This window comes from Aquarana catesbeiana, linkage group LG08 (genome assembly GCF_042186555.1).
Source record: "Aquarana catesbeiana isolate 2022-GZ linkage group LG08, ASM4218655v1, whole genome shotgun sequence".
Classification (NCBI taxonomy): Eukaryota; Metazoa; Chordata; class Amphibia; order Anura; family Ranidae; genus Aquarana; species Aquarana catesbeiana.
Window position 1 is genome coordinate 92,744,579 of NC_133331.1, and position 24,778 is coordinate 92,769,356.

The following is a 24,778-nucleotide window of genomic DNA, read 5'->3' on the forward strand; positions in this document are numbered from 1 at the left end:
GGCAGTTTAGAAATCATGTTCTGATTTTTCAGCTTTTGTCACCTCCCACTCTAGCTTCCCCATTCATTCCTATGGGACCAATTTTGCCGCAAAAACGACGATATTTCGTGAACCATTCGGCGAAACGTTCCACAAAATAATAGCACACCATTCGGGAACAATCCGCACGTTTCGGTATATTACTTGTCTATGTAGTGTAAAAATTGTGGGAGGAGTTAGGGTGGTAAATTTGGCTATAATAAGAATAATAAGAACTAGAAAAGGTACAATTTCTGGGGAAATTGTGAAAGTGTTCTTGCCTCTACAACTGGAGTGGGCGGAGTAACTGGGTGGGGTGGAGTGGCTTGAGTAACTGTGAAAAGTGTTAAAAAGCTTAATATTGTAAAAAGTATAAATAGTAGTAAAAAAGTTCCATCATTCGCTGAAAGAGCTGAACATTTTTTTCAAAAGTAATTTTTTTTTTCAAAAATGAATTTTTTTTAATCAAAAATGATTTTTTTATTCTTCAAAAATGATTTTTTTTTTCAAAAGTAATTTTTTTTTTCAAAGGTAATTTTTTTATTTCAAAAATATTTTTTTTTTCGAAATTATTATTTTTTTTAAAGTAATTTTTTTTTTCAAAAATAATTTTTTTTTTTCAAATATATTTTTTTTTCAAAAATAATTTTTTTTTTAAAAGTAATTTTTTTTTCAAAAATAATTTTTTTTTTTCAAAAATATTTTTTTTTTCAAAAATATTTTTTTTTTTTTTCAAAAATTATTTTTTTTTTTTCAAAAATTATTTTTTTACTTTTTTCAAAAATAATTTTTTTTTTCAAAAATATTTTTTTTTTTTTACATGGGGCGGTCATAATGTTTTGGCTGATCATGGGGTGGTCATAATGTTTTGGCTGATCATGGGGTTGTCAGCTTTTGTCACTTCCCACTCTAGTTTTGAACATTTAGCCATTCATTCCTATGGGACCAATTTCGCCGCAAAAACGTCATTTCGTGGACCATTCGGCAAAACATTCCACAAAGTAATAACACACCAATCGGGAACAATCCGCTCGTTTCGGTATATTATTTGTCTCTGTAGTGTGAAAACTGTGGGAGGAGTCTACAAGCATTATCAAGTCTAGCAGATGAAGTCACATGCATTTGGAGTGTCTCAGCATCTTGTGTTTACAACCACTGTTTCCTAGCAACGCTCATGCCCTGTTTATGCTTCCCAAATACTGCTTCATCAAAACTGCCCCATCAGAATTACCCCATCAAAACTGCCCCATCATATTCCTCTATTATAAATCTGTACATGGTGTGTCTGTCCCCTCCCCCGGGCTCTGTAATCAGCTGAGATGCTCCAGCCACCTTCCCCCCTGTGTATAACAGAAGCTTTGGTAACCATGGCAACAAAACAAACACTAACAGTACACTCTGATTAATGGCTAAAATTTCCTGAAATGACCTCTAAATAAATGGCCGTATTTTAAAAACTATACATCCTACAGCGAAGATCTTTATATTGTGAGAATCACAAGACCCAGACCTAGATTTTGATGTATAGTATGTCTCTGAAATATTAAAAATGAAGGCACGGTCGCAGTTTAGAAATTGCCCTTCAAATTTGGAGGGGGCTAGAGTGTAGTTTCAATGAATGTCAATGGACGGCGTGAGTTGCAAACAAATGGTCATATTGTGAAAACTATCAGGACTATGGCTTAGCCGTGGACATGTTTAGTGGCAGCAGGGATAGCTGAACGTTTTGATATAAGATTTGTGTAGGTGGGCTTGAAAATGAGGGAGTGGCGGCAGTTTAGAAATCATGTTCTGATTTTCCAGCTTTTGTCATCTCCCACTCTAGTTTCCCCATTCATTCCTATGGGACCAATTTCGCTGCAAAAACGACGATATTTCGTGAACCATTCGGCGAAACGTTCCACAAAGTAATAGCACACCATTCGGGAACAATCCGCACGTTTCGGTATATTACTTGTCTATGTAGTGTAAAAACTGTGGGAGGAGTTAGGGTGGTAAATTTGGCTATAATAATAAGAATAATATATATGTGAGATAACAGTAAGTGGTCTTGCTATGCAAGAACACTTAATGAAGGCAATACATGACATAATTCAGTTTTCCTTGTCAAAAGAAGTTTATTGAGTATACAATGTTATAAAGATACATAAAGTAAGTTTACAAGGATCTATAAAGTAAGCTCATTGTTTTACAGTAGGGTTTATATAGGTAAATATCATGAAATTTCAAATATTAAACATTGGGTTCACGTAAACCTAAATTAAAGATATATATCATTTCCTTAGTTACTTTTGTAGGTATTTAAATGATTTATACCTACTATACATATTGTTTACAAGTAGAGTGTATATAGGTCAAATAAATTCTGATAATGAGCTTTAATCGTAAGGTGGAGAAAAGGAAAGAGAAAGAAGAAAAAGGGTTGAAAGGTAGAGGTATGGTCCACAAGGTTGTCCCGCTCGTCAGTTTATTATTCTTTTTAGTTCTCTTTGAAGCCTTAGAATGGGTGTTTCTGTAAGTCATTTAATCTGTTACCATGGCAACAGGACAGAGTCATTGAAGTTTGACAGGAACTGTTGTTTTATCCAAGGATGCCAAAGTTTTTCAAATTTTGGAATTTGATTTTGATCGATGGCTACCATCTTAGCATGGGACATTGTATTATTCATTCTATGAATTGTTTCTGCTAGTACCAATGTAGGAGATTTCCATGCCTTGGCCACTGTTTGTTTTGCAGCCGTTATTAGTTGGATCATAAGTTTGAATTGAGAGAGTGTTAACCATTCCGGTTTTAGATTAAGTAAAGTTAAATATGGATCTGGTTGTATTATTTTTTTAAATATTTTAGATGCAATCACGAAGACTTCCTTCCAGAAGGTTTGGATTACTGGGCATGTCCACCATATGTGTAAATATGTGCCTATTTCTGGGCATCCTCGAAAACAAAGAGCTGAGGTATTAGGTGAATATTTTGCCACTCTAGCGGGTACAAGGTACCAGCGAGTTAGGACTTTATAATTTGTCTACAGTGCTAAGATGTTGGGTGAAGATGACTTAGATGTGAGCCATATGTTAGACCAGTCCGTGTCTTCTAAAGTTCGTCCCAGGTCCTCCTCCCACCTCTGAACGTAAGAGGGTCTATTAAGATTTGCTACTCCATATAATTGATTATAAAGTGATGAAATTGTACCTTTAGCAAATGGATCTTTTGTACAGATTGATTCAAAAATGGATAATTGGGATAATGGTGTATCCCCCTTTAGGAATGGTGTATAGAAATTTTTGATTTGGAGATATCTAAATATCTCAGAGTTTGGTAGATCATATTTTTCTCTAAGCGATGGGAATGAAAGGAATGATTTAGATGCTATGAAGTCATTTAGTGTCTGAATGCCTGATGTTGTCCAAGCTTTAAAAGAATTTGGGTAGATCCATGCCGGATAAAAGGCCGGATTTCTGATAAAAGAAAGGAGAGGATTGTGTGGAGATTGTAACTGATATTTGGTTTTTAGTTTATCCCAGAGAGATAAGAAGTGTTTAGTTATGGGATTATGAATTTTAAAGCGGTCTTTAGGATCAAGCCATAATAAATTTGATATTAATAGAGGGTCATTTTCTGAAGCCTCTATAAGTACCCATAATGGGATTTCCTGTTTTGCATGGTATTTGGACAGACTGGCCAAATGTGCTGCTCTGTAGTAGTTAGTAAAATTAGGGTATCCCAGGCCTCCTTTATTTTTGGGAAGATGTAGTGTGTGTATAGGTATACGTGGTTTAGAAGAGCCCCATATAAACGAAGTTGCTCTTTTTTGTACTATTCTCAAAAAATAGGAAGGAATTGGAATAGGGAGGACTCTGAATAGATAAAGCAATTTGGGTAGAATAGTCATTTTGATTGCATTAATCTTCCCTATCCAGGATAAAGGAAGTTGCGACCATTGTTTTATTAGATTTGTGATCTGTCTTAATACAGGAGGATAATTGGTTGAGAATAAGTCAGAATGAGATGCTGTTAAATGAATTCCAAGATATGGGATTGATTTTTCTGCCCATGTGAATGGGAGTGCAGCCCTAGCCGGGATCAATTCCATGTTTGTGAGTGAAATATTAAGCACTAGGCATTTCTTAGGATTAATCATAAGGCTGGATAGGGCTGCAAACCCATCAAGAGCTGGTATTAAGTTAGGACCAGAGACCTGTGGTGATGATAGAAAAAGTAATATATCGTCTGCAAATATACATAATTTGTGTGTAATACCTCATACTTCAATGCCAGTTATAGTTTGGTTTGTTCTGATGTATTGGGCCATGGGTTCGAGTATAAGGGCAAATAATAAGGGAGATAATGGGCAACCCTGTCGGGTACCTCTTTCGATATTAAAGGCTTCAGATTTGTATCCAGCATATTTTATATAGGCTTTGGGTTTATTATATAATGCTTTGATCCATGTTAAAAAGTGGGGTCCAAAACCCCATTTTTGTAATGAATATTGCATATATTGCCAGGATACTGTGTCAAATGCCCTCTTAATATCGAGAGATAGAAAACATAAAGGGATTTTCCGTTTTTTAGCAATATGTGCCAATAACACTGCCCTGCGTATATTATCGCCTGCCTGTCTATTTGGCATGAAGCCTACTTGATCTCTATGTATTAATTTTCCTATAATGCTATTGAGGCGTTTTGCTATTATTTTTGCTAATAATTTAATATCGAGGTTTAACAGAGAGATAGGCCGATAATTCACACAGGAAGTATCATCAGAAAGGGGTTTTGGGATCATACAAACAATTGCCATTAGTGTTTCTTGCCGAAAAGAATGTCCATCTAGAAGTTTGTTAAAAGTTTCAGTGAGAATGGGAGAGAGTATTTCTGAGAATGTTTTATAGTATAAAGCCGAGTAGCCGTCTGGGCCTGGTCTTTTGTTAAGTTTTAGGTCTTTTATGGCGTTAGCAACTTCATCTATAGTTATAGGCTCATCCAAACTGCTTTTTTGATTCTGAGATAACTCAGGTAAGGTTATTTTTGAGAAGAAGGATTCAGCCTCTGTAGGATTAAATTCATTGTTTGTCTTGTATAAAGTTGCGAGATGTGAGTGAAATTTATGGACTATTTTAACTGGATTACAAGTGTAAACATTTTTTGATAATTTCAAACGTATTGGTTTGAAAGATTTGTTAGTTGAATTTAATGCCCGAGCCAAATATGTACCTGGTTTGTTTGTATTCATGTAGAAATTGTGTTTGGAGCGTTTGAGGGATTTATCAACTGACTCAGTGAGAAATAGATCGTATTCCAATCTAGATTTTTCCAGATGAGATTTTGTACTCTGAGATGGATTATCTTGAAATGATATGTATGCTGCATTAAAATTGAGTTCTAGTTTTTTTGCTAGATTTTTGCGTTCCCGTTTAAATAGTGCCATTTGTCTTTGTATTGTACCACGCAAGACAGGCTTATGAGCTTCCCACAGTGTTATTGGGGAGATGTCTGTTGTATTATTAATTGATATGTATTCCTTTAAAGCTTGTTCAATGGCCATCTGATGTAGTGGGTGTTTGAGCATTATGTCCGGTAAGTACCACGTTGGGTCATGCGCTTTTGGTATGGCTGAGGCTATAGTAGTGTATACTGCATTATGGTCAGACCACGGAATCGGAATTATATCTGATGCAATAATTTCTGGTATCATTCCTATTGTTAGAAAAATATGATCTATTCTGGTGAAGGTTTGATGAGGGTGCGAGAAATAAGTGAATTTCTTTTTCATTGGGTTATTTTCTCTCCATGAATCTACCAGATTGTATTTGGAAAGAAGTTGAGAAAAAGGTAATCTAGAGGTTATTTTGGATGGTGTAAAAGGTGATTTATCTAGAAATGGGAGGAGGACCTGGTTCGAATCCCCACACATTATCACTGTTCCTATTTTGTGTGTATTAATCACTTGTAATATATGTGAGAGGAATGGTGTAGGTTGTTTGTTAGGAGCGTAGTAGGAAATCACCGTGATTGCTGTATCCATTATATAACCCATGAGTATCAGGTATCTACCTTCTGGGTCTTTAATTTCTGATGATAAGGTGAATGGTGTGGATCGGTGAAATGCAATTAGAGTTCCCCTTTGCTTGGTACAGGCAGAAGCCGTGTAATGTTGTTGATAAAAAGGAGAAATATATTTTGGAGTAGAATCTTTGGTGAAGTGTGTTTCTTGGAGGCATACTATGTGAGCCTTCTTGTTATGGAAAGTACGGAAGGCTTTGGTCCTTTTTTGAGGGACATTTATTCCCTGAACATTCAGGGAAAGTATATTCAGTGGTGCCATGGCAATAGATCAAATAGTTTTGACTTACTTTTTGTTATGCAGAGCTGACTGCGCAGATCAACCTGTGTGGACTGAAGAGATGAATAGATAGAAAAGAAACCAGTGAATTCTGGAGTAAAGAGTAAACAAAAAACATATGAGATTAGATGATACATTGTATAAATTATTTTTTGCAAGTAATCACAATTTACCCGTGAAAGAGAATAAATATCTCTCTCAGGGGAATAAGTGCCTTCGTCACACTCCCACATAATATGGTTGGGAGAATGAGGAGGGCTAATGGGGGTACACGGATCTTCCGCTTACAGGAGAGAAGTGCTATGTCAAAAGACATCAAAATGATGTTTCATTAATTGGAGTGCAGAATATAGTTTTTGTTGAAATTATTTATTCCAGGGTGGTTGTATATGGTTAGTCTTGCCCTAGGCTAAATAATTCAGTTAGAAAGGTACTGTTAATAACTTTGGTATTGATGAAGATAGTTTGAATTATTTTGGGATTTTAACCCTTTTAGAGTAAACAATTACATATTTTATTCATACGTAACTGTTTAGATATGTTAACTCATAAAATTGAGGTTGTATTGCTTCAGATTAGAATAAACAAAAACATAATTCTAGGAACTAGTTAGGTAATAATATATTTGTTTTAAGAAAAGAAAGAAAAAGCTTCCATTACTTCTGGATTATTGAACATATTTGTCCTAAAAAGTAATAAATCTATTGTTATTACCTGATAATATATAACTGAACAAGAATTTCCTTATTTCACTTATATATTCTAAGGTTATATGAATCAGAAGTAATAAGAAATATAACTGGAATGTAACATGATCCCACACAGTGTGTGACTATCAGAATGCAGTTACATTCAGTTATAAATATAGGTTTTTTATAGAGAACCATCTCTTAGTATAATAAATGAAGAGATATCAGGAATTAGGATGTCAGTCCATTGAATCTTCTTTGTCCATGGATGATGTGGCATAACGGCCTCTTTTGTGAGAATGATGATTCCCATTTTGTTCTGAAATTTTCTGGGTGCTGCCTGAAGGTGAAGATGATGCCATTCTTCTGCGTGTGGGAGTGTTGCTGCTTGTAGGTTCTGTCAGATTTAATTTTAAAAGGGTTTGTTGTAGTTCATCTGCTGATCTGCTTCTGTAAATTGTACCTTGGTAGTTAAATCTGACTGAAAAGGGGAAGCCCCATTGATACATAATGTTGTGGCGTTGCAGTTCCATTAGTTGGGGTTTCATGGATCGTCTTTTAGTAATAGTAAGTTGGGATAGGTCAGCAAAAATTTGATAATCGTGTCCTTGAAAATTAAGTTCCTTTTTTTCTCTTGCAGCAATTAGTATTTGTTCTTTCGTTCTGTAATAATGAAATTTTGTGATTATATCACGTGGGGGTCCATCTTTCTTTTTGGCTGTGAGGGCTCTGTGTACTCTGTCCAGTTCTAAACGTTCAAGAGGGATATCTGGCTTTAGTTCTTGTAATAGAGCAGTAATAGTAGAGTGCAGGTCTGTCACAGTTTCAGGTATTCCCCTTATGCGCAAGTTTGAACGTCTGGCTCTATTTTCGTAATCTTCGAGCTTAGTTTGAAGTATTAAATTCTCTTTTTTTAATTGTTCCAATTCTGTTATATTTTCTTGGGTTGTAATTTCAATTTCATCCATTTTTATTTCTAAGGCTGCGGTGCGGTTTCCCAGCTCTCTTATTTCTTTGGTTAGGCTTTTTGTTATTTGGTCTGAGGTTTGTTTTAAAGCCTTATGAAGCATCTTTTCAAATTGTAATAATATTACTGGGGATACTGAGGAGGCTTGTGGAGAAGTTTGTGAGAGGATTAGTTCTGTATCTGACACAAATGGAGAGTCTTGCTGTGACATTTTCTGTCTGTGAGAGCGCCCTGATGCTGTATCTTGTGAGGTGACTGGAGCTGCTTCAGCTGCAGTGAGTGCCTGTGAGCTCTTTGTGAGGTGATTTTTATTTCTGCCACGGTTTCCTCCCAGTACCATATTTCCTGCCCAAACTTTCACAGTTTGTTCCCTGGGGCAAAAAGGTTCAAATGGATACCTTTTGAGCCTGCAGGCTCTGCTTTGTCCTTCTCTTCTCTCCTCAGCGGTGTGGAGCTCTAACAATACATGTCTGCTCCGCCTCCTGCCCCCTCGACATAATTCAGTTTTCAATGAGGTAAAGAAGTAATAGACCATTGAAGCTGAAAGAATGTTTGTTCATGAAGAAAAGCATGACATGCAGACATAGCATATTTGGCGCAGACATGGTACAATGCATGTGACCATATACAAACACAATATGACTTAATAAAAACAGTGAGGTTGCAGTGAAGGGGAGGTGCATATTCGGGGGACCACAGAGCATCTACAGAGAGGGAACTAAGCAGGGGGTCACTCCAGTGGTTTCAGTCGAGTATCTGAAAGTGAGCCAGGGCTACTGTTCATGCACAAGTGCTGGAGTGTGCCAACTATCAGTCCCAAATGTTATTGTATTTAGAGGGACAACCCCTATATGTATGTATGTGTGTGTGTGTGTGTCTGTTTTTTGTATGGAAGAATGGAATTTACGTCTACTAACCAGGGTGGATTTAATTTAAATCACTAGTACAAAGGCATAATTTAAATCGACTCCATTTAAAACATAATTTTTAAAAAGAGCAGCTGTTATCTGTCCCACAGCGGCTCCTTCTCTGACCCGCTGTTGACCGTCAGTCTCATTCACATTAATGGGACAGCTGGTGAGTGGATGCCCGCTAACGGGCACTGCCATGACGGATTTGAAATGACAGGTGCTCTTTAACTGTAAGAACTCATTCTTGCTGGTAGTTAGAATCGTTAATATTAAAAACAAAATTTGCAACTTATTTAGAATAATAAGCTGTCATGTTAGTAAAACAGCGATATCGGAACCGATTTTAGGTTAATCACACATAGTTGGAGAACTACTCAAATTATTTTATTTAATCAAAACAATAACATTGCCAGTGCATGTTATCTCAGTTTGCAGAGCTTGGATTCATTGACTAAGTTTACCAAAAATGTAAATATTGCAGAATATACAGCCTCATGCGACATAACTAAGCTCCATTTCCTGCTGAATAAACTAAATTATTAATGTATCTTAAATAGAAAATTTATCTTTAGATAAATTTTTACTCCAAAAGCATTTTAATAAAATAAATTTGATTAAAAAAAAAAAAAAATCCAATTTAAATCCCAAAATCTGTGGTTGTTTTTTTTTTTTTTTTTTTTTTTTTTTTTTTTTTATCATCATCGATTTCTATCCACCCTGCTACTAACCATGATTAAAGTGTAGAGGAAGTGCCTCCCAGTTACATACAATCGCTTTCCTTGCACTAAAGAGGGTTACATGTAAGTATTACTGTCAGATATTTGTCAGGATCAGGAAAAAGACCAAGTAAACATTGTCTTGGGTCAACGGGGAACCATAGATTATCCCCTTTTAAAGGCTTTTTTTTGCCAAGTGCACCCTGCGGTTTCAGTACCAAAACTTCCATTCAGTGCACCTCTTAATGTTTTGTGCATATTTCTCCACCTGTGAGCCACAGGTGCTACGCACAGCTGCTCCGTAGACATGATTGGTGGTATGCAGGTATTCGCTGGTACTCGCATGGATCCGTACGTATATAAAACCCTGATCACAGACAGTCTGTATGACACCAGGTGGCCATGTGCATGAGCCCTCAGCGTTTTGTCCCAGCCAAATGAGCAAAGTCCTGTGTTTTTTTTATTTTTTTTATAGTAGTTTTTTACCTAGGAAGAAAAGCAAGCCTTTCATATGACTTTCATGTTCCTATTCGTTCTTTCATTAGATGCCCTTGTAACCTAATAACAAATCAGTTCTAGATGACATAACATGACAGTGGGGTATTTGTTTCAGAACTACATAGACATTGTGATCAGCTCCACGCTGTCCTTTATACAGATCACAAGGCATTGTGGGATAGCTGTGCTGAGTGACTCACCATTGTGTGTGATCATTGGGTGTGGTAGACAAGTAGTGCCAACATTTTATTAATGTGTCAGATGTTGCAGCTTCTGTTGTCTTGTTAATTTTCCAGATGTTTCCTCTTCTATGTAGATTGGCCCAGCCCGATTCCGGGCACCTGAGCTGCTGTTCCGACCAGATCTTATTGGAGAGGAGTGTGAAGGAATTCATGAAGTTTTAGTATTTGCCATCCAGAAGTCAGACATGGATCTAAGGCGGACTTTGTTCTCCAACATAGTACTCTCTGGAGGATCCACTTTATTTAAAGGTGCTGACAATTATGATTTTTTTTTCTACATCTTTAGAAAGCTTGGAGGCATCTCATGATTTGCACTGGCACATTTTTTTTTTTTTAATTTTGTTTTTGTATCTGGTAATTTTATTTGGAAAAATTAGAACTTTTCAACAAACTAAACTAAAAAACAGAAAGAAGTTGAAATAAAATTGGTACAGAAACATTGTGCGTTCCAAATTGTCACAATGCATACAATAGTAACTCAGCAGATATGTGATAGTCATCATAAACCCCCAGCCTATGGACTGAGCAAGCTACGCATGCATAGCCACAGGTTTACAATTGTGAAAGTCTAATCTGTCTGTGCCTGGCAGAGCGAAGCAACCTGCACTGGCATATTCGAATCATATAGACTAAGTATGTACATCATTTATTACTGCAGGTATCCTCAAAGTGGTTGTTAAGCCACTTGTATAAAATGCTCACATTCGCTCTGTATTAAAACAGTAAGTTCCCCTGTGCCTGTGTTGTATCATAAATATGCTTATCTGTACTGATAACAACATCTTTTTATGATCGGTTGCCTTTTCTCTCTCTGGAGTCTGGACATGGCATTATCAAACAGCTATTGTAGGTGATACAGAGGGATAATTTAAAAAGCAAAAGCACCATGCTGCTAATTGCACATTAAAGGGACAGGAGCAGCATTTTTTTGGGGGGTTAACAAACACTTTAAGGCCCCATTTACACCAGATGCAGTGGGATGCATTTTTAACTGCACTCTAACTCCATAGACATAAATATAGGCTTTATATGTACATCATTTATTACTGGAGGCGTCTTTAAACTACATAAACCCAGCATTTCAGTGTTGGATTAGATTTGATGCATGGAGAGCATATTACTTGCTGTGGTTGTCTCACGGTAGAATTGGCTCTTCTTATGTAGCAGTGTCCTCTGAAGTTGATCAGCAGATGCCTTGATGTAAGTAGAAAAGGTGTCACAACCCCACCCCCCCATTGGCTACTCCTTTCCCTTTTATGAATATAGACAGGGGTAAAACTTATATACCGTATTTATCGGCGTATAACACGCACCCCAAGTTTAGGAGGGAATTTTAAGGAAAAAACTTTTAGGAGTAAAGTTTAAGGAAGAAAAACTTGCAATAAAATGCCCATCAATGCAGCGTTATCGGTGTCCATCTGCAGCCTTGTCAGTGTCAGTGCAGCCTTGCTCCAGTGTCTATTGCAGCCTTGTCAGTGCAGCTTTGCCCCAGTGCCGAATTGTCAGTGCAGATTTGCCCCAGTGCAGCCTTGTCAGTGCAGCCATGTCAGTGCAGCCTTGCCCCAGTGCAGCCTTGTGTGATCGCCGCGATCCCTGCCGACATACACAGCCGTGTGTAAATTCAAATATGGCGCCGAGACTGCAGGGGGATATTCAGGGGGGAAAAAAGTGTGTGTTATATGCCGATAAATACGGTAATTTGACATTTTTCAGGATGACATCTGATGACAGAATGGTGTGGGGCAGGCAGTGGAGGATGGTCCCTATACATAGCTAATTCCAAGGCTAACATCTTATTCTTTTATTTTTAAATCCCATTTATTCAGAATAATCTTTATTTTTATTAAAGTGGATGTAAACCCTCACATATACCCAGTGAAGTGAATGGCCTCGGATGATACACAGAGGTGAAACAAATCTCCCTACATGCGTTTTGCATGTATATCTGCTGTCTTCAGCTCTATATATTCTTTAGAAAGTTCTGATCACATTAGGAGATTTTTCCTTTGTGGTCAGCACTGCAGTGAAGCCTGGGCATACAGCCAAGACCGCTGATTGGAGGAAAGGCACACACCCCCTATCCTCATAGGTAGAGACTTTCAGAACTGTTTGTTGAATGGTTCAGCACTCTGCAAATCTATTTATAGCATCCTTCCCAACACAAAACTCAGGCTGCTTTTATCTCAGTTGACTGAGAACTTGTCAGAAGTTGTCAGGAGTTATCAGGCTGATAACAGAAGAACTGTGCAGGAGACAGCTACATAGTGCTTTGAAGAGAGATAAGAAAACACTGTAGATATATTTGCCCAGCTCAAATTTCATGAATCTGGTTTACATCCACTTTAAGTTTAGCCATAAATGTATTCCTTGACAAAGCTGTTCATGCTGTAGTGGCCCAGCACAATCTTTATATCTTACGGCTTCCTGGGTGCAGTCAGCCAGCCTAGAATTAACATAGTAACATAGAGAGGGCAATCTACTACAGGGAAAGATGGATGGTTGGAACCCGGGTACTGTCAGCCAACCTAACACAGACTTTACATTGTTTGGCTATGCTGGATAGATAGACAGAGAAGGCATTGTACTATAGAAGAAGAGTGGGGGGGGGGGGGGGGGTTGGGACCTTGCTACTGTCAGCCAGTTTAACACTCTGACTCTGCATCATCTGCCTTTTTTTGCATAGTAACACATGAAGGAAAGCATATCCTGCGGGGAAGGATGGGTGGTTGAGACCTTGGTCCTGTCGGCCAGCCTAACACCCTACAAACAGTGCTACCTGAATTCTCCAAGTTCATAGGGTACCCATGCAGTTTCTGATTTGGAATTCCCATTTACTGCCTATGTGATGAACTCAGCATTTGCCTCAGTGACCTTCAATTGCTACTTACTTGTATCCAGTATACTCGCACTGATCTGTACATTTTTATTCCAGGTTTCGGGGACCGACTTTTGAGTGAAGTAAAAAAATTAGCACCGAAAGATGTAAAAATAAGGGTATGATATTTATTATTCATTTATTTGTTGTTTTTGTCTTCATTGTGTTGTTGGAGTGGAAAAGTGTTAGAACCACCCTGTTAGGGCTGGGGAAAAAATCGATTTTTTTTTTTTTCCCACCAAGACCGGCGCTGACACCGGAGATGCGGGCAGGAGTTTTTAGGCAAGGCCGCGGCTTCGGCCTAGTCCATGATGCCGGACGTCACGGACTAGGCCGAAGAGGCGGCCTCTCCTAAAAACTCCTGCCTGCAGCTCCCCAGGACCGGCGCGGCTGTAGGCAGGAGTTTTTAGGGGAGGCCACGGCTTTGGCCTAGTCCGTGAGGCCAGGGGGTAGAGCAGCCATACATCCGGGTTTTATTCCCTGCCTACAGAGGAAAAGTGATGTACTCCTGTAAGCTTTATTCTAAGTCTATTACCTCTAGTAGATAGACACAATGGACCTAACTGTTCACTTTTACTTTTATTTTCATGTCCACATTTTGTAGATGGCCACACAGGTAGTCACATTATGAAATGTAAACCAATCAGCCTAGGCATTACTGAGGTTTCCTACAAGACATGCACTATTAGTAGGCTCAAAGACAGTGATCTGCAGAGTTCTAAAAGCAAATTCACAAAAATTAGTTAGTAGTTACATCGATTTTAGGACCTCTGTCAGATTTATATTATTTGTGCCCCCCCCACTGGGGAGATTCCCCCCACCTCCTGTGTGGTTATTTAGACAGGAAGTGAAGGAATCTCTACACTAATTAGAAAGAAAATAAATCCTCACAAGTATGACCAGTTTAAGGCTTCCTTTGCTTAAAAAAAAAATTCCTGCTATTTGTGAATTTGTTAGAGATTTTCTAACTTCTTTTAATAATGACTATAGAGGAAGAGAGATGAAATCTCATGTAGTCACAGTTAAACCATGGCAGCATTCCTATTCCCCACCCTCTTCAAATTAAGGTGGTTTTTGAAATGAGACCAGGGGTATATTTAGCAGCAAAGGTGGAAGGTTACTAAACCATAGGCTATTTGTAAACTGGATTATCATTAAGGCTGAACCTAATGCTAATTGAATGCGGATTTCCCTGCATCCAATTTGCATGACATGATTGATACAGGAGATTGTGATCAGTTCTCTATGGAGCTGGTTCACTCATCTCGGCGGCGGCTGCGGGATGGCTTGCACAGGAGTCCTGTGCATCTTTGGCTCCGTTTCAGGGACGAGTTCAGGCAAAAACGTGGGACTGATTTTGTCCCTGAAACGGAGAATAGGGACATATCGGACCCCCTGATGTGAGCTGCATCCGTCAGCAGTGTGAACCCAACCTAAGGGTTTTAGTTGTATAGAATGCAATGGATTGTTTGGAAAATGTTTTTTGGATTGTTTGGAATAAGGGGGTACTAGTAGTAAATGTACATACATTAAGGGGTATTTAAGACTAGGCAATCATTTACAATTGGCTTTTTAAATGTGGTTTTATTTTTGTCTAGATATCTGCTCCTCAAGAAAGATTATATTCTACATGGATTGGGTAGGTAACTTTTTTTTTTTTTTTTTTTTATGTGATTTTTATTGAGGAGACATGATTAAATAATAGCAAGAGTTAGAACAGGAAATCATTCTTGCATAAAATAACATACCAGAGAATTTGGGGGGGGCGGGTAGGGGCAGGAGTGGACAGATTGGGGTTCCAGCTGACTCATCCGTGAAGTGCTGGTAGTCTTGATAGAGAAAAGAGAAGTCTTAAGTGTTAGGCTAGCAAGGAGACACACTCTAGGTTTTGTTTTTTTTATGTTATGTTATTTAACGTCTAATGCAAAAATGTACGCAGAGTCTTTGATTAAAAAAAGATGTTACTGTCTGGTAATGCACTTATTCGGTACATGCTCAGTTTAAATTTCTTAGGTTTTGTGACAGGTTTTCTTTGACCCTGACTTTTTAACCTTTTTAATTACACACCACAAAGAAATATAAATGATCAATGCAATCTCCTTAGGCCCCTTCCACGTGGGACTGGCTCCGTTGCAGTCTGCTTGCTCAGCGGGTGATCTGTCCACTGATCCCCGCTAAACAGGCGGATGGCTGGTCCCTGTCTGCTCCGCTTAAGCAGAGTGGACAGAGGCACAGCCCGCTCTCCTCTATGGGTGGCCAGATGTAAACAGACCGCCTGTCTGTTTAGACCCGACTGCCATCCGATCTGATTTGCCAGACAGATGGGGAACGATCCCTATCTGTGTATTTTTAGCGGATAGGATCAGATCGGATGTCAGCGGGTTTAAAAGGACACATGGCTGTTGATATCCACCATTACTTAGAGGAGACTGGAGGGTCAGATCGAGTCCACCTAAAAAAAAAAAAAAAAAAGGGGTCCGGCGGTCCCAATCGGTCCGCTGGTGTGAAAGCCTATGTTAATTGTTGCACAGATACTGCTACTCCTGATACAATACATCAGATGCGTGCAGATGCAGTCATGGCTGAAATATATTTCTGTCCCTTGGATTCTAAATATTAGTGAATATTAGAGCTGCACGATTAATCATTAAAGAATCAAGATCACGATTCTAACCCCCTCCAGATCTTACAAAAGCATTTCCTCGATTCAGTGCAGAGAGTTCTCTGCTCAAGCCGACAGCTGTCAAAATAAAAAAAAAAAAAAAAACAGCCAGCCTGCGAAGTTTCTTATAACATGGCTTATAGGCAGAGATAAAGAGAAACATTTAACATATAGTTCTTTTAGATCAAAGGGATGAACTTCTGTCTGTAAATAAGATCAGTTTAACCACTTAAAGACAAAACCTTTTTCTGACACTTGTTGCTTACAAGTTAAAATCCGTATTTTTTGCTAGAAAATTGGAACCCCCAAACATTATATATTTTTTTTTTTTTAGCAGAGGCCCTAGAGAATAAAATGGAGGTCATTGCAATATTTTATGTCACACTGTATTTGCATAGTGGTCTTTCAAACACATTTTTTGGTGGTGGTGGTGGTGGTGGGGGGATACACTTTAATGAATTAAAAAAAGACTAAACAGTAAAATTAGCCCAACTTTTTTTGTATAATGTGAAAGGTGATGTTACACCGCGAGAATCGTGATATTTATTCTAAGCAAAAAAATCATGATTCTCATTTTAGCCAGAATCATGCAGCTCTAGTGCATATGTGTTTGCTTTAGGCATAGAAGTACTTTAGAAGTGCTTTCAGGTAGCAATTCATTATCGGGAACATTGGCAGGCTATAACGCCTAGTGGCTGCATGTATGTGTTTATAGGGAAAGTCTTTTCTATGGTGAGAGCTCGCTTACTGTGCGGTCTCAGCACAGTGCCTAAGCTGTGTCACAGGCAGTACTCCACTCCATGCATACATACGATCAGGAGCTTCCGATCATGTGACCTCAGATTGCATCAGTCATGAGTTTGGAAAGCCCACATCTGCCTCCCAGCATTTACATCTTTTTAAGGGCTAGGGGGCGAGGTTAAAGCTGTCATGTGGGTGACTCTGCCAGTGGTGACACATTGCCAGCAAGGGAGCCTTCCAGTTACCGCTCTGGAATCTCTCTCTTTCTGGCCGTGAATGTGTCAAATCTTGCTCGCTAGCAAGGGAGCAACATCTCACTGGCTTGGCTAGTGAGGGAGTAACTCCATTGAGGGAACAATAACTAGCTGGCCCGTCTACCAGTGGACTTATTCCATAAAGACTGGTAGGTGGCCTCTTAGTAATCCTGACACTGGTGAAATGCCGGTAAGGCTGCATTCACCCCTGAGCGCAGGTTTTTTTTTTTTTTCCTGCTGCGTAACAGCACATGCAACAAACGTGTAAAGTAGCTCATGTACCTTTTTTTTTTTTTTTTTTTTTTGGCACTGAATCAAATGCGTTTTGACGCACAGCACATGGGACTCCTACCAGTGTTTGGAGTGCTATTAGGAAATAATAGCACGACAAGAGCAATGCACCTTTTTGATCTTTTTTTTTTGCATGCTAGTCTCATGTCGAAAGTGAAGAGGTTACTCACCATACGAAAATTCTCGTACGACAAAATACAACTTCAGAAGTGACGTAATGTGTTGAATCGTTTTCTATGTGTTCTTTCGTTTCTGAGCATGGGTAGTCTTGCTCTTTCGATTTTTTTTTTTGGTCGAAAACTGAACTGATTAAACGAAAATCGGACGTTGAGTTCACGTACGATAACATTTTTATAGTCTGCACATCCAGCTTTTGTCGGACGAAAAATTGGAATCAGCTGTCGAAAGCACCGTACTAACGACCTGAAAGTCGTCAGATCATTCGCCGGACGAAATTTTACTTCTGATTTTCGGATCGTGTGTACGGGCCTTTAGTCCTGGTTCGCACCAGTGCGGCTTTGAAATCACGCACTTCACATTTCACTGTCTAGTCACGGAGGAAGGGGACGACCTGTAAGAGCCCTTTCACACTGGGGCAGGCGGCCGACTCACTGCTTCCATCGGTGAGTCGGAGAACGGATCCGCCGCCCCGGATAATGATCATAGAGATTTCCGGCGGACCAGATGGTCGCCGAAGTCTCTATGATCGTTAGGAGGCCAGGCGCGATGTTATGAAGCCACACCCGGCCTCTGCATTCAAACGAATGGCGCCACCTCGGCTGGGAAGCTGAGATCGTTTATTTTTTTTTATTTCAGGCTTCCCAGCCTAGAGGTGAGATGTGGGGTCTTATTGACCCCATATCTCACTGTAGAGGACCGATCATGCCATATTCCTATTACAAGGGATGTTGTAAAAATTTTAAAGCGTTGTCTATGGGGTTTTTTAAGTACCGAAGTTTGGCGCCATTCCACGAGGGTGTGCAATTTTTGAAGCGTGACATGTTGGGTATCTATTTACTCGGCGTAACTTCATTTTTCACATTATGCAAAAAAAATTGGGCTAACTTTAATGTGGTTTTTTTTTTTTTAAAGCACGAAACAGTTTTTTTCTTTTCCAAAAGAAAGGTGTTCGAAAAATTGCTGCGCAAATACCGTGCGAGATAAAAAGTTGCAACGACCGCCATTGTATTCTCTAGGGTCTTTGCTAAAAAACATATATATAATGTTTGGGGGGTTCTATGTAATTTTCTAGCAAAAAAAAAATTATGAATTTTACATGTAGGAGAGAAATGTCTGAATTGGCCTGGATGGGAAGTGGTTAAACACTGCTAGTGTATTCCCTGTGATACAAGTTGGAAAACTGTTTTACATTTTTAGACTTCTAGGGGAAAAACAAATGTCCAACACCATTACAAGTTCTTTGATTCCGTTTCAAATAAACATTTTACCTTTTTCAGTGGATCTATTTTGGCTTCTTTGGACACCTTTAAGAAAATGTGGGTCTCAAAGAAGGAATATGAAGAAGACGGACCCAGAGCTATCCACAGGAAAACTTTCTAACGTCCCAAAAGACCAAGTCTCTGTATCAGTCCACTTCAGTTTAAAACTCGCTTTTTGAGTATGAGAGTGTGGTCGGGAGGTGACTGGTGGGTGGGTGTGAATGTATGTGTCTGTATGCGCTCTCCAGCATGCCAAGAAGTCGTCAAACGAGGGCAGAAGATCTGTAGAGGGCAACTGAAAATAAAACCCATCGGAGAGGAAAGCCTTTATCCCATTCCTATTTATGTGTTATGTTGCACCAGGGTCTGTAAATGGTCTGTTGCGAAAATATTTTATCGCATTATAGCCTATTTATCCTTAACAGATTACCGTACATAAAGTGTAAAAAAAAAAAAAAAAAAAAACCCCAGCTGGCAGTAAATTATGAACTATTTACTGACGTACGTGACCCCGCACTTATCCGCCACACGGGCCTTTCAGAATTGCGTTTACTTGAGTAACAAAGAAAACACGTTTCTTGAAACTATAATATGTCATACTAATTTAAAGACATTGTTTTTGGAAATGTTTCTATTGCATGATAAAAAAAAAAAAAATCAGTATAGTTATATAGTTAGACATCTGGAATATTTGATTTTTTTTTTTTTTTTGTTAGAATATCTCTGTGACAAAGCCTGTCTGCAGGTCAGTGTAGGTTCCAGGACGTTCATCTATAGAATTTATTAGTCGGGTAACCCATACAGTCTGTTCTGTGTTCATATTTATAAAGAAACTAAGGGGATTAGGTAACCTGTCTTTGTTTTGGTTCTTTGTATACTTGAGAGGAGACGCCAATTAGGCAACCCTGTTTATTCATCATTGGGTGCCTGTTTGCTTGGGAGAAGAAACCAGCTATGTAACCCTGTCCCTGCATCCATGGATCTTTGTATACCCAAGACAAGTAAGCCTGAATCTCCATTCTTGGGTGCCAACTAGGTAACCCTGTCCCCATTCTTGGCTCCCTGTATACCTTGCGGAAGGAGCCAACCCTGTCTCTTCATCCTTGGGTGTCTATATATCTGGGAGATGAAGCCAACTAGGTAACCCTGTGTCCCCATCCTTGGCTTCCTGTATACCTCAGAGAAGAATCCAACCCTGTCTCTTCATCATTAGGTGTCTATATATCTGGGAGATGGAGCCAACTAGGTAACCCTGTATAGCTGGGAGATGGAGCCAACTAGGTAAATCTGTCTCTTTAGCCTTAGGTTCTCCTAGGAGAAGGAGCCAACTAGGTAACCCTGTGTCCTCATTCTTGGCTCCCTGTATACCTCGGAGAAGGAGCCAATTGGGTAACCCTGACTCTTCATCCTTAGGTGCTTGTATACCTGGGAGATGGAGCCAACTAGATAACCTTGTCTCCCCATCCTTGGGTCTTTTTACACCTGGAAAAAGGGGCCAGTTTGAGAATCCTGTCTCACCATCCTTTGGTCCTTGTATACTTGGGAAGAGGGGCTAAGTGTCGTGCTCCTGACTGTTTCTAGCCCTTTTTGTTGTTTGCCCTACAAAACAAATGGCATTGAATACCACTATATATTGAAGCAAAACTATATAAAGTCTAACATTTCTGTCTTGGTATATATTTGTCTACTTTTGTATTATTTGTTCACTTGAATTGTCTGATATATATATATATATATATATATATATATATATATATATATATATGTGTGTGTTTAGTTTGGCACAGAGATGGGATGCTCTAAAGGTTTTTTCCCCACTTTAAATTTGTTGATGACACCGGTTTATTATACTTGAGCCACATGTGTAGTGTAGTTTTATACCACCTTGGTAAGAGGTAGAGCAGCTTTATACAGACACGGTTTGCATGGGTCCCAGCTTCCTCCCTTGTCAGCATGTACCTGCTCTATAGAAGTGTCACCCATTGGGGTTCTTAGTAGGCCATTTTAGTATACACTTCTCCCATTTTATGAATGCTTAACAGTTTATTATTTATAAGTGCTCTTGAGTCATATCCAAAAGGACCCTGAAGATTGTTAAATGTCGGCCTTTTAATGTTTTGGTCAATCCTTTTCCGAAGAACTCCATCCAAGTGTGTTTTGGGGAAAGGGGTCTTTAGCTGTTATGTAAATATTGCTTATATCTGTCACCTCAGCTATAGTGAGCGTTTTTTCAAACATATTTAAAAAAAAAAAAAAAAAAGTTAAAATCTGTTAACCAAAAGTATAATAAATCATCTTTAGCTGATCTGGGCTGCAGTAAACGGAAATCTGATTACTATGATTCTGCTCACTTTGCATATCGTTCTAGCCTGTTGCATTGTCTTACTGCATAAATCTTATATACTTGAAAATATAAAGGGCCCTATATACATTCTGCACAAGAGGACAAGATGGTTTTTGCTTTGCAGATGGAGGTAACAGTGGCAAACAATACTTACACTTTTGTTCCATCCATAATCACTTGTGTGGAGTTCAGGAAAATCTGCTGTCAGCACAAGAATAATAGCGAAAACATATTTATGCTTATTTGATAGTTACTTGGTCTTCATCACATAGAAAAATACACTTTTACCACTGATAAACAAAGTGCTGCTACATCAGAGCCTGAAAACATTGGTTCCAATTTGTCCCTTTATCTAGTCTACTTCTTTATATGATTTGTATTTTGTATTTATTAACTACTGCTTTAATACGTCAACACTAAATAATAACTTCAACTCAAATAATATATTGGATTGGTTCATGGATTGTTTACATTAGTGTTCTAATACTGGCATACTAAACAGGTAATTAAGATGATGTAACACTAAATAGTGTTTTAATGTGTCTGGTAACAACTTATACAGGACTTTGGATCTCTTTTTTTGTGAGAGAGAGCACTAGTAGAATAATGAGGCTGGATCTGAATCTTGAACCCCTTTCACACTGGGGCTGCGGCCACGTTAGCGCCACTCATTTTAACAGCGCTGTTCGGCTGCTAGCGGGATGGTTTAACCCTAAAGAAGGGATTAAAAACTCCTGTATTGTGTTGCTTTTCAGGTGCTTCAGAAGCATTGCCCATTCATTCAAACGGGAAGGGCGTTTTTGGAGCGCTAAATACAGCTCTCCCAAACCGCCCCAAAGATGCTGCTTGCAGGACTTTTTGGAACGTCAGTGTCAAAAGTCACAGCTGAAAACCACCCCAGTGTGAAAGGAGTCTTGGTGTGCATCGCTGTTTTTATAATTGTTTACATTAAAAAAAAATCAGGATTATTACTGAAAACTTAGTATAGTGCAGGAGGGTGTGAAATTGATTTTTCCTGGGTGTCATATGTGCTAGGTATGCCATATTATTTGGTCTTCTTTAGAACATTTTACAATGTACTGATCATACCAATACACCATGAACTGAAGATGTAGATATATTTGTTTTTATCAGAAGTTCTTAGCGACTTGAAACATATTTTAAAGTGGATGTAAACCTGAAAATATATATATATATATATATATATTTTTTTTATGTCATAATGTAGAATATGAGATTTCCTATCATTTGAGCCCACAAATTTGCCACAAAGAGTTAATCCAGCTCTGCGCAATCCTCTTTTATTGTTCAGTGAGATAAAACTTGACAAACAGAGAAAAACTTTGTCAAATCCTCCCCCTTGCTGTGAGTGACAGGTGATTTACATATCTCGTGCACTAGCCTAAGACACAGGCATTATTTTTTAATTCCCACCCCTTTCTTCAGCAGCTCTGCAAGGATTGGCTGTTCCACACCTCAGCATGATTTGGCATGCTGAAGTCATGTGGTTACTTTCCTGTCTTTTCACTGGATGTTAGAGATCATAGCAGAAGTTCAGTGTAAGAAATAGACAGGAGAAAATGCATATTGACAAGGGGAGTGTAGAGGTGGGCGGGGAGTCTACTGACATCACGACTCCACCCACCAGGCTCCAGACAACAGACCCGCCCCCAGGATCTGCAGTTTTTCAGGTCTCATAACAGAGGGGAGACATTTGACAGGTAAAGATACATGTAGGAGGCATGTATATCCTTATAGACAACCCCTATGGCAGTAGTTTAGAAAGGATGACATTGCGTTTACATCCACTTTAAGTCAAGAGTTCCAGCAGGGAAAAAAGGTTGAGAGATTGGTGTAAAGTACACCTTCAGGACAATGAGCAGATGTGAATTCAGGGCTGTACACCACCCCTGGTGGAGGGAAAGAAAATTGTATGGCCAGCTTTACTCACTCTTTTTTATAACTAGGAAAACAAAAAGGATAGAGTATAGGGCTTTATATCTCTTCTGCTCCTTGCTAAATAAAGGGCCCACTCAAACCAGAATCTTAAACGCTATGCACACACTTTAATTTTTGTGTGCCAATTTATAACTGTTATGTATTCAGTAGGAATCCTTAAATGTGGTTGGAAAATAGTGTCTAGCCAATGGGTAGACTTGATCAACATAGAGGTAACACTGCCTCTGTCAGAAAAGTTGACTTCTATATGGTGCAAACTGCATTTTCTTTTCTTAGCAGAGTCAAACAACGAACTAACTCAGAATGGATTTTGGTTGGACTAGTGTAGATTTCAATCCTCTCTGGACTCATACTGCATGGCTGTTGCAACTAAAAGTACACTTCTCAGCTGAGCTTCCAAAGTCACCCAGCTAAGTGAAATCACCATACTGTATATCACTGGATAAACAGTATTCATACTCCTCTTCTGTTTCTAATAGGACATTCATCAGAACGGTCTCCAGTTTGGCCAATTATTACATAGACATACAATAATCATATATATAGATAGTTTGGAAAAGGTACAAAGTTGGACTGTTTGTTTTAAATGTTTGGACTCTTGTCACCTAGAACAGTTTTATTTCAATAAAGGTTATCTTCTATAAAAGAGCACACACAAAATTGACAAACACTGCCAATGGGGCATCCAATACAGGAATTGTGAGGAATGCCTGGTCACAGTGCCTGCCTTCAGATCTCTTCCACAGGTTACTAATTCATGCAGTAGAGGCATGCTGTTAAAAGACGAGGACTGCTGCATTTGTGTGATATATGCCCCTGTGGATGAGCAATATGAATGTATGGAAAATTGCCTTTAACAGGTGACCCTCTAAGGTCCTGGGGAATTCATTAGAAAACTGAGCCCTGCATCACTCCACCTAAAATGGAAAGTTGTTTTTTTTTAAAATCATGCCATTTAGAATAGCAAGTGCATGTCATCAATATTTATGGGTGAAGCAAATTCCAGCTGCTGCTATATTTTTATTCTGGAATACTGGTTGCATTTGTCTAAACATAGGGCTCTTTATGCAGCATGTTTGTTACAAATTCTGTGCATGTAATAATAATTAAGTGCAGCGAGCATCAAAAATTAATCAGCTCAGCACCATTAGCCCAGTATATTGTGGACAAGTAATGGCTGTGAAGAAAAAGATGCTATAATTTTGCCCATTTAGGGTAGAGAAGTATCCAACCTGAGTAGGCTTCATTGTTGGAGGGAACAAGGCTGAATGCCACCACTGTTTCCTAACCCTTCCATGTGACAGTGTTTGTATATGGTGATTGGACATATGGTCATAACAGTCACGTGGGGGGAGGAATAATATTCACCCCCTATACCTGGAAGCCCCGCTCTGATGGAACAAAGGAGCAAAGAGGCATAGCAATCTGTAAGTGCCATGTTGGGCAGTAGGGTTAGCAGGAGGCACTGTTCCTTTAAGATGCTGATAAGTCTTGAGAATACCTGTATAGTCCTTAAAACTGAATGCCACCCTTTTAGACAAATGATCCAGTGTAATGATTAACCTTCTAAATGGCTTTTGTGTGCGAGGAAGCTCTCTTGAGGTATCATCCTGCTCCCCAGGAATATTCTTTTTGATAAGTGTAGAATAAATGTAGACACCCAGGCATAAATAAGCAGTGCAAATAGCACTGACAAGTAGTAGCACCCACTCAGATTTCATTTTACTTGATGGAATCATCGTTGATAAAAGGAATTCTTAATGCAAGATACAAATTACTGCATCATGTCTATTTTTTTATAAAGTAAACTCACATAAACCAGGACTGCCAT

At 38.8% G+C, this 24,778-nt stretch overlaps 1 protein-coding gene across 1 annotated transcript in view; it reads left to right on the forward strand.

The window, feature by feature from the left end:
- The window catches only part of ACTR1A (actin related protein 1A), a 61,948-nt gene extending 40,516 nt beyond the window's left edge, over positions 1-21,432 (forward strand). Inside the window, exons 8-11 of the mRNA XM_073596153.1 lie at positions 10,457-10,631; positions 13,315-13,376; positions 14,856-14,896; positions 18,663-21,432. Of these exons, the coding sequence (XP_073452254.1) occupies positions 10,457-10,631; positions 13,315-13,376; positions 14,856-14,896; positions 18,663-18,765 (381 nt within the window). The 3' untranslated portion in view covers positions 18,766-21,432. The remainder of the gene's footprint in view (positions 1-10,456; positions 10,632-13,314; positions 13,377-14,855; positions 14,897-18,662) is intronic.
- Positions 21,433-24,778: the final 3,346 nt, after the last annotated feature.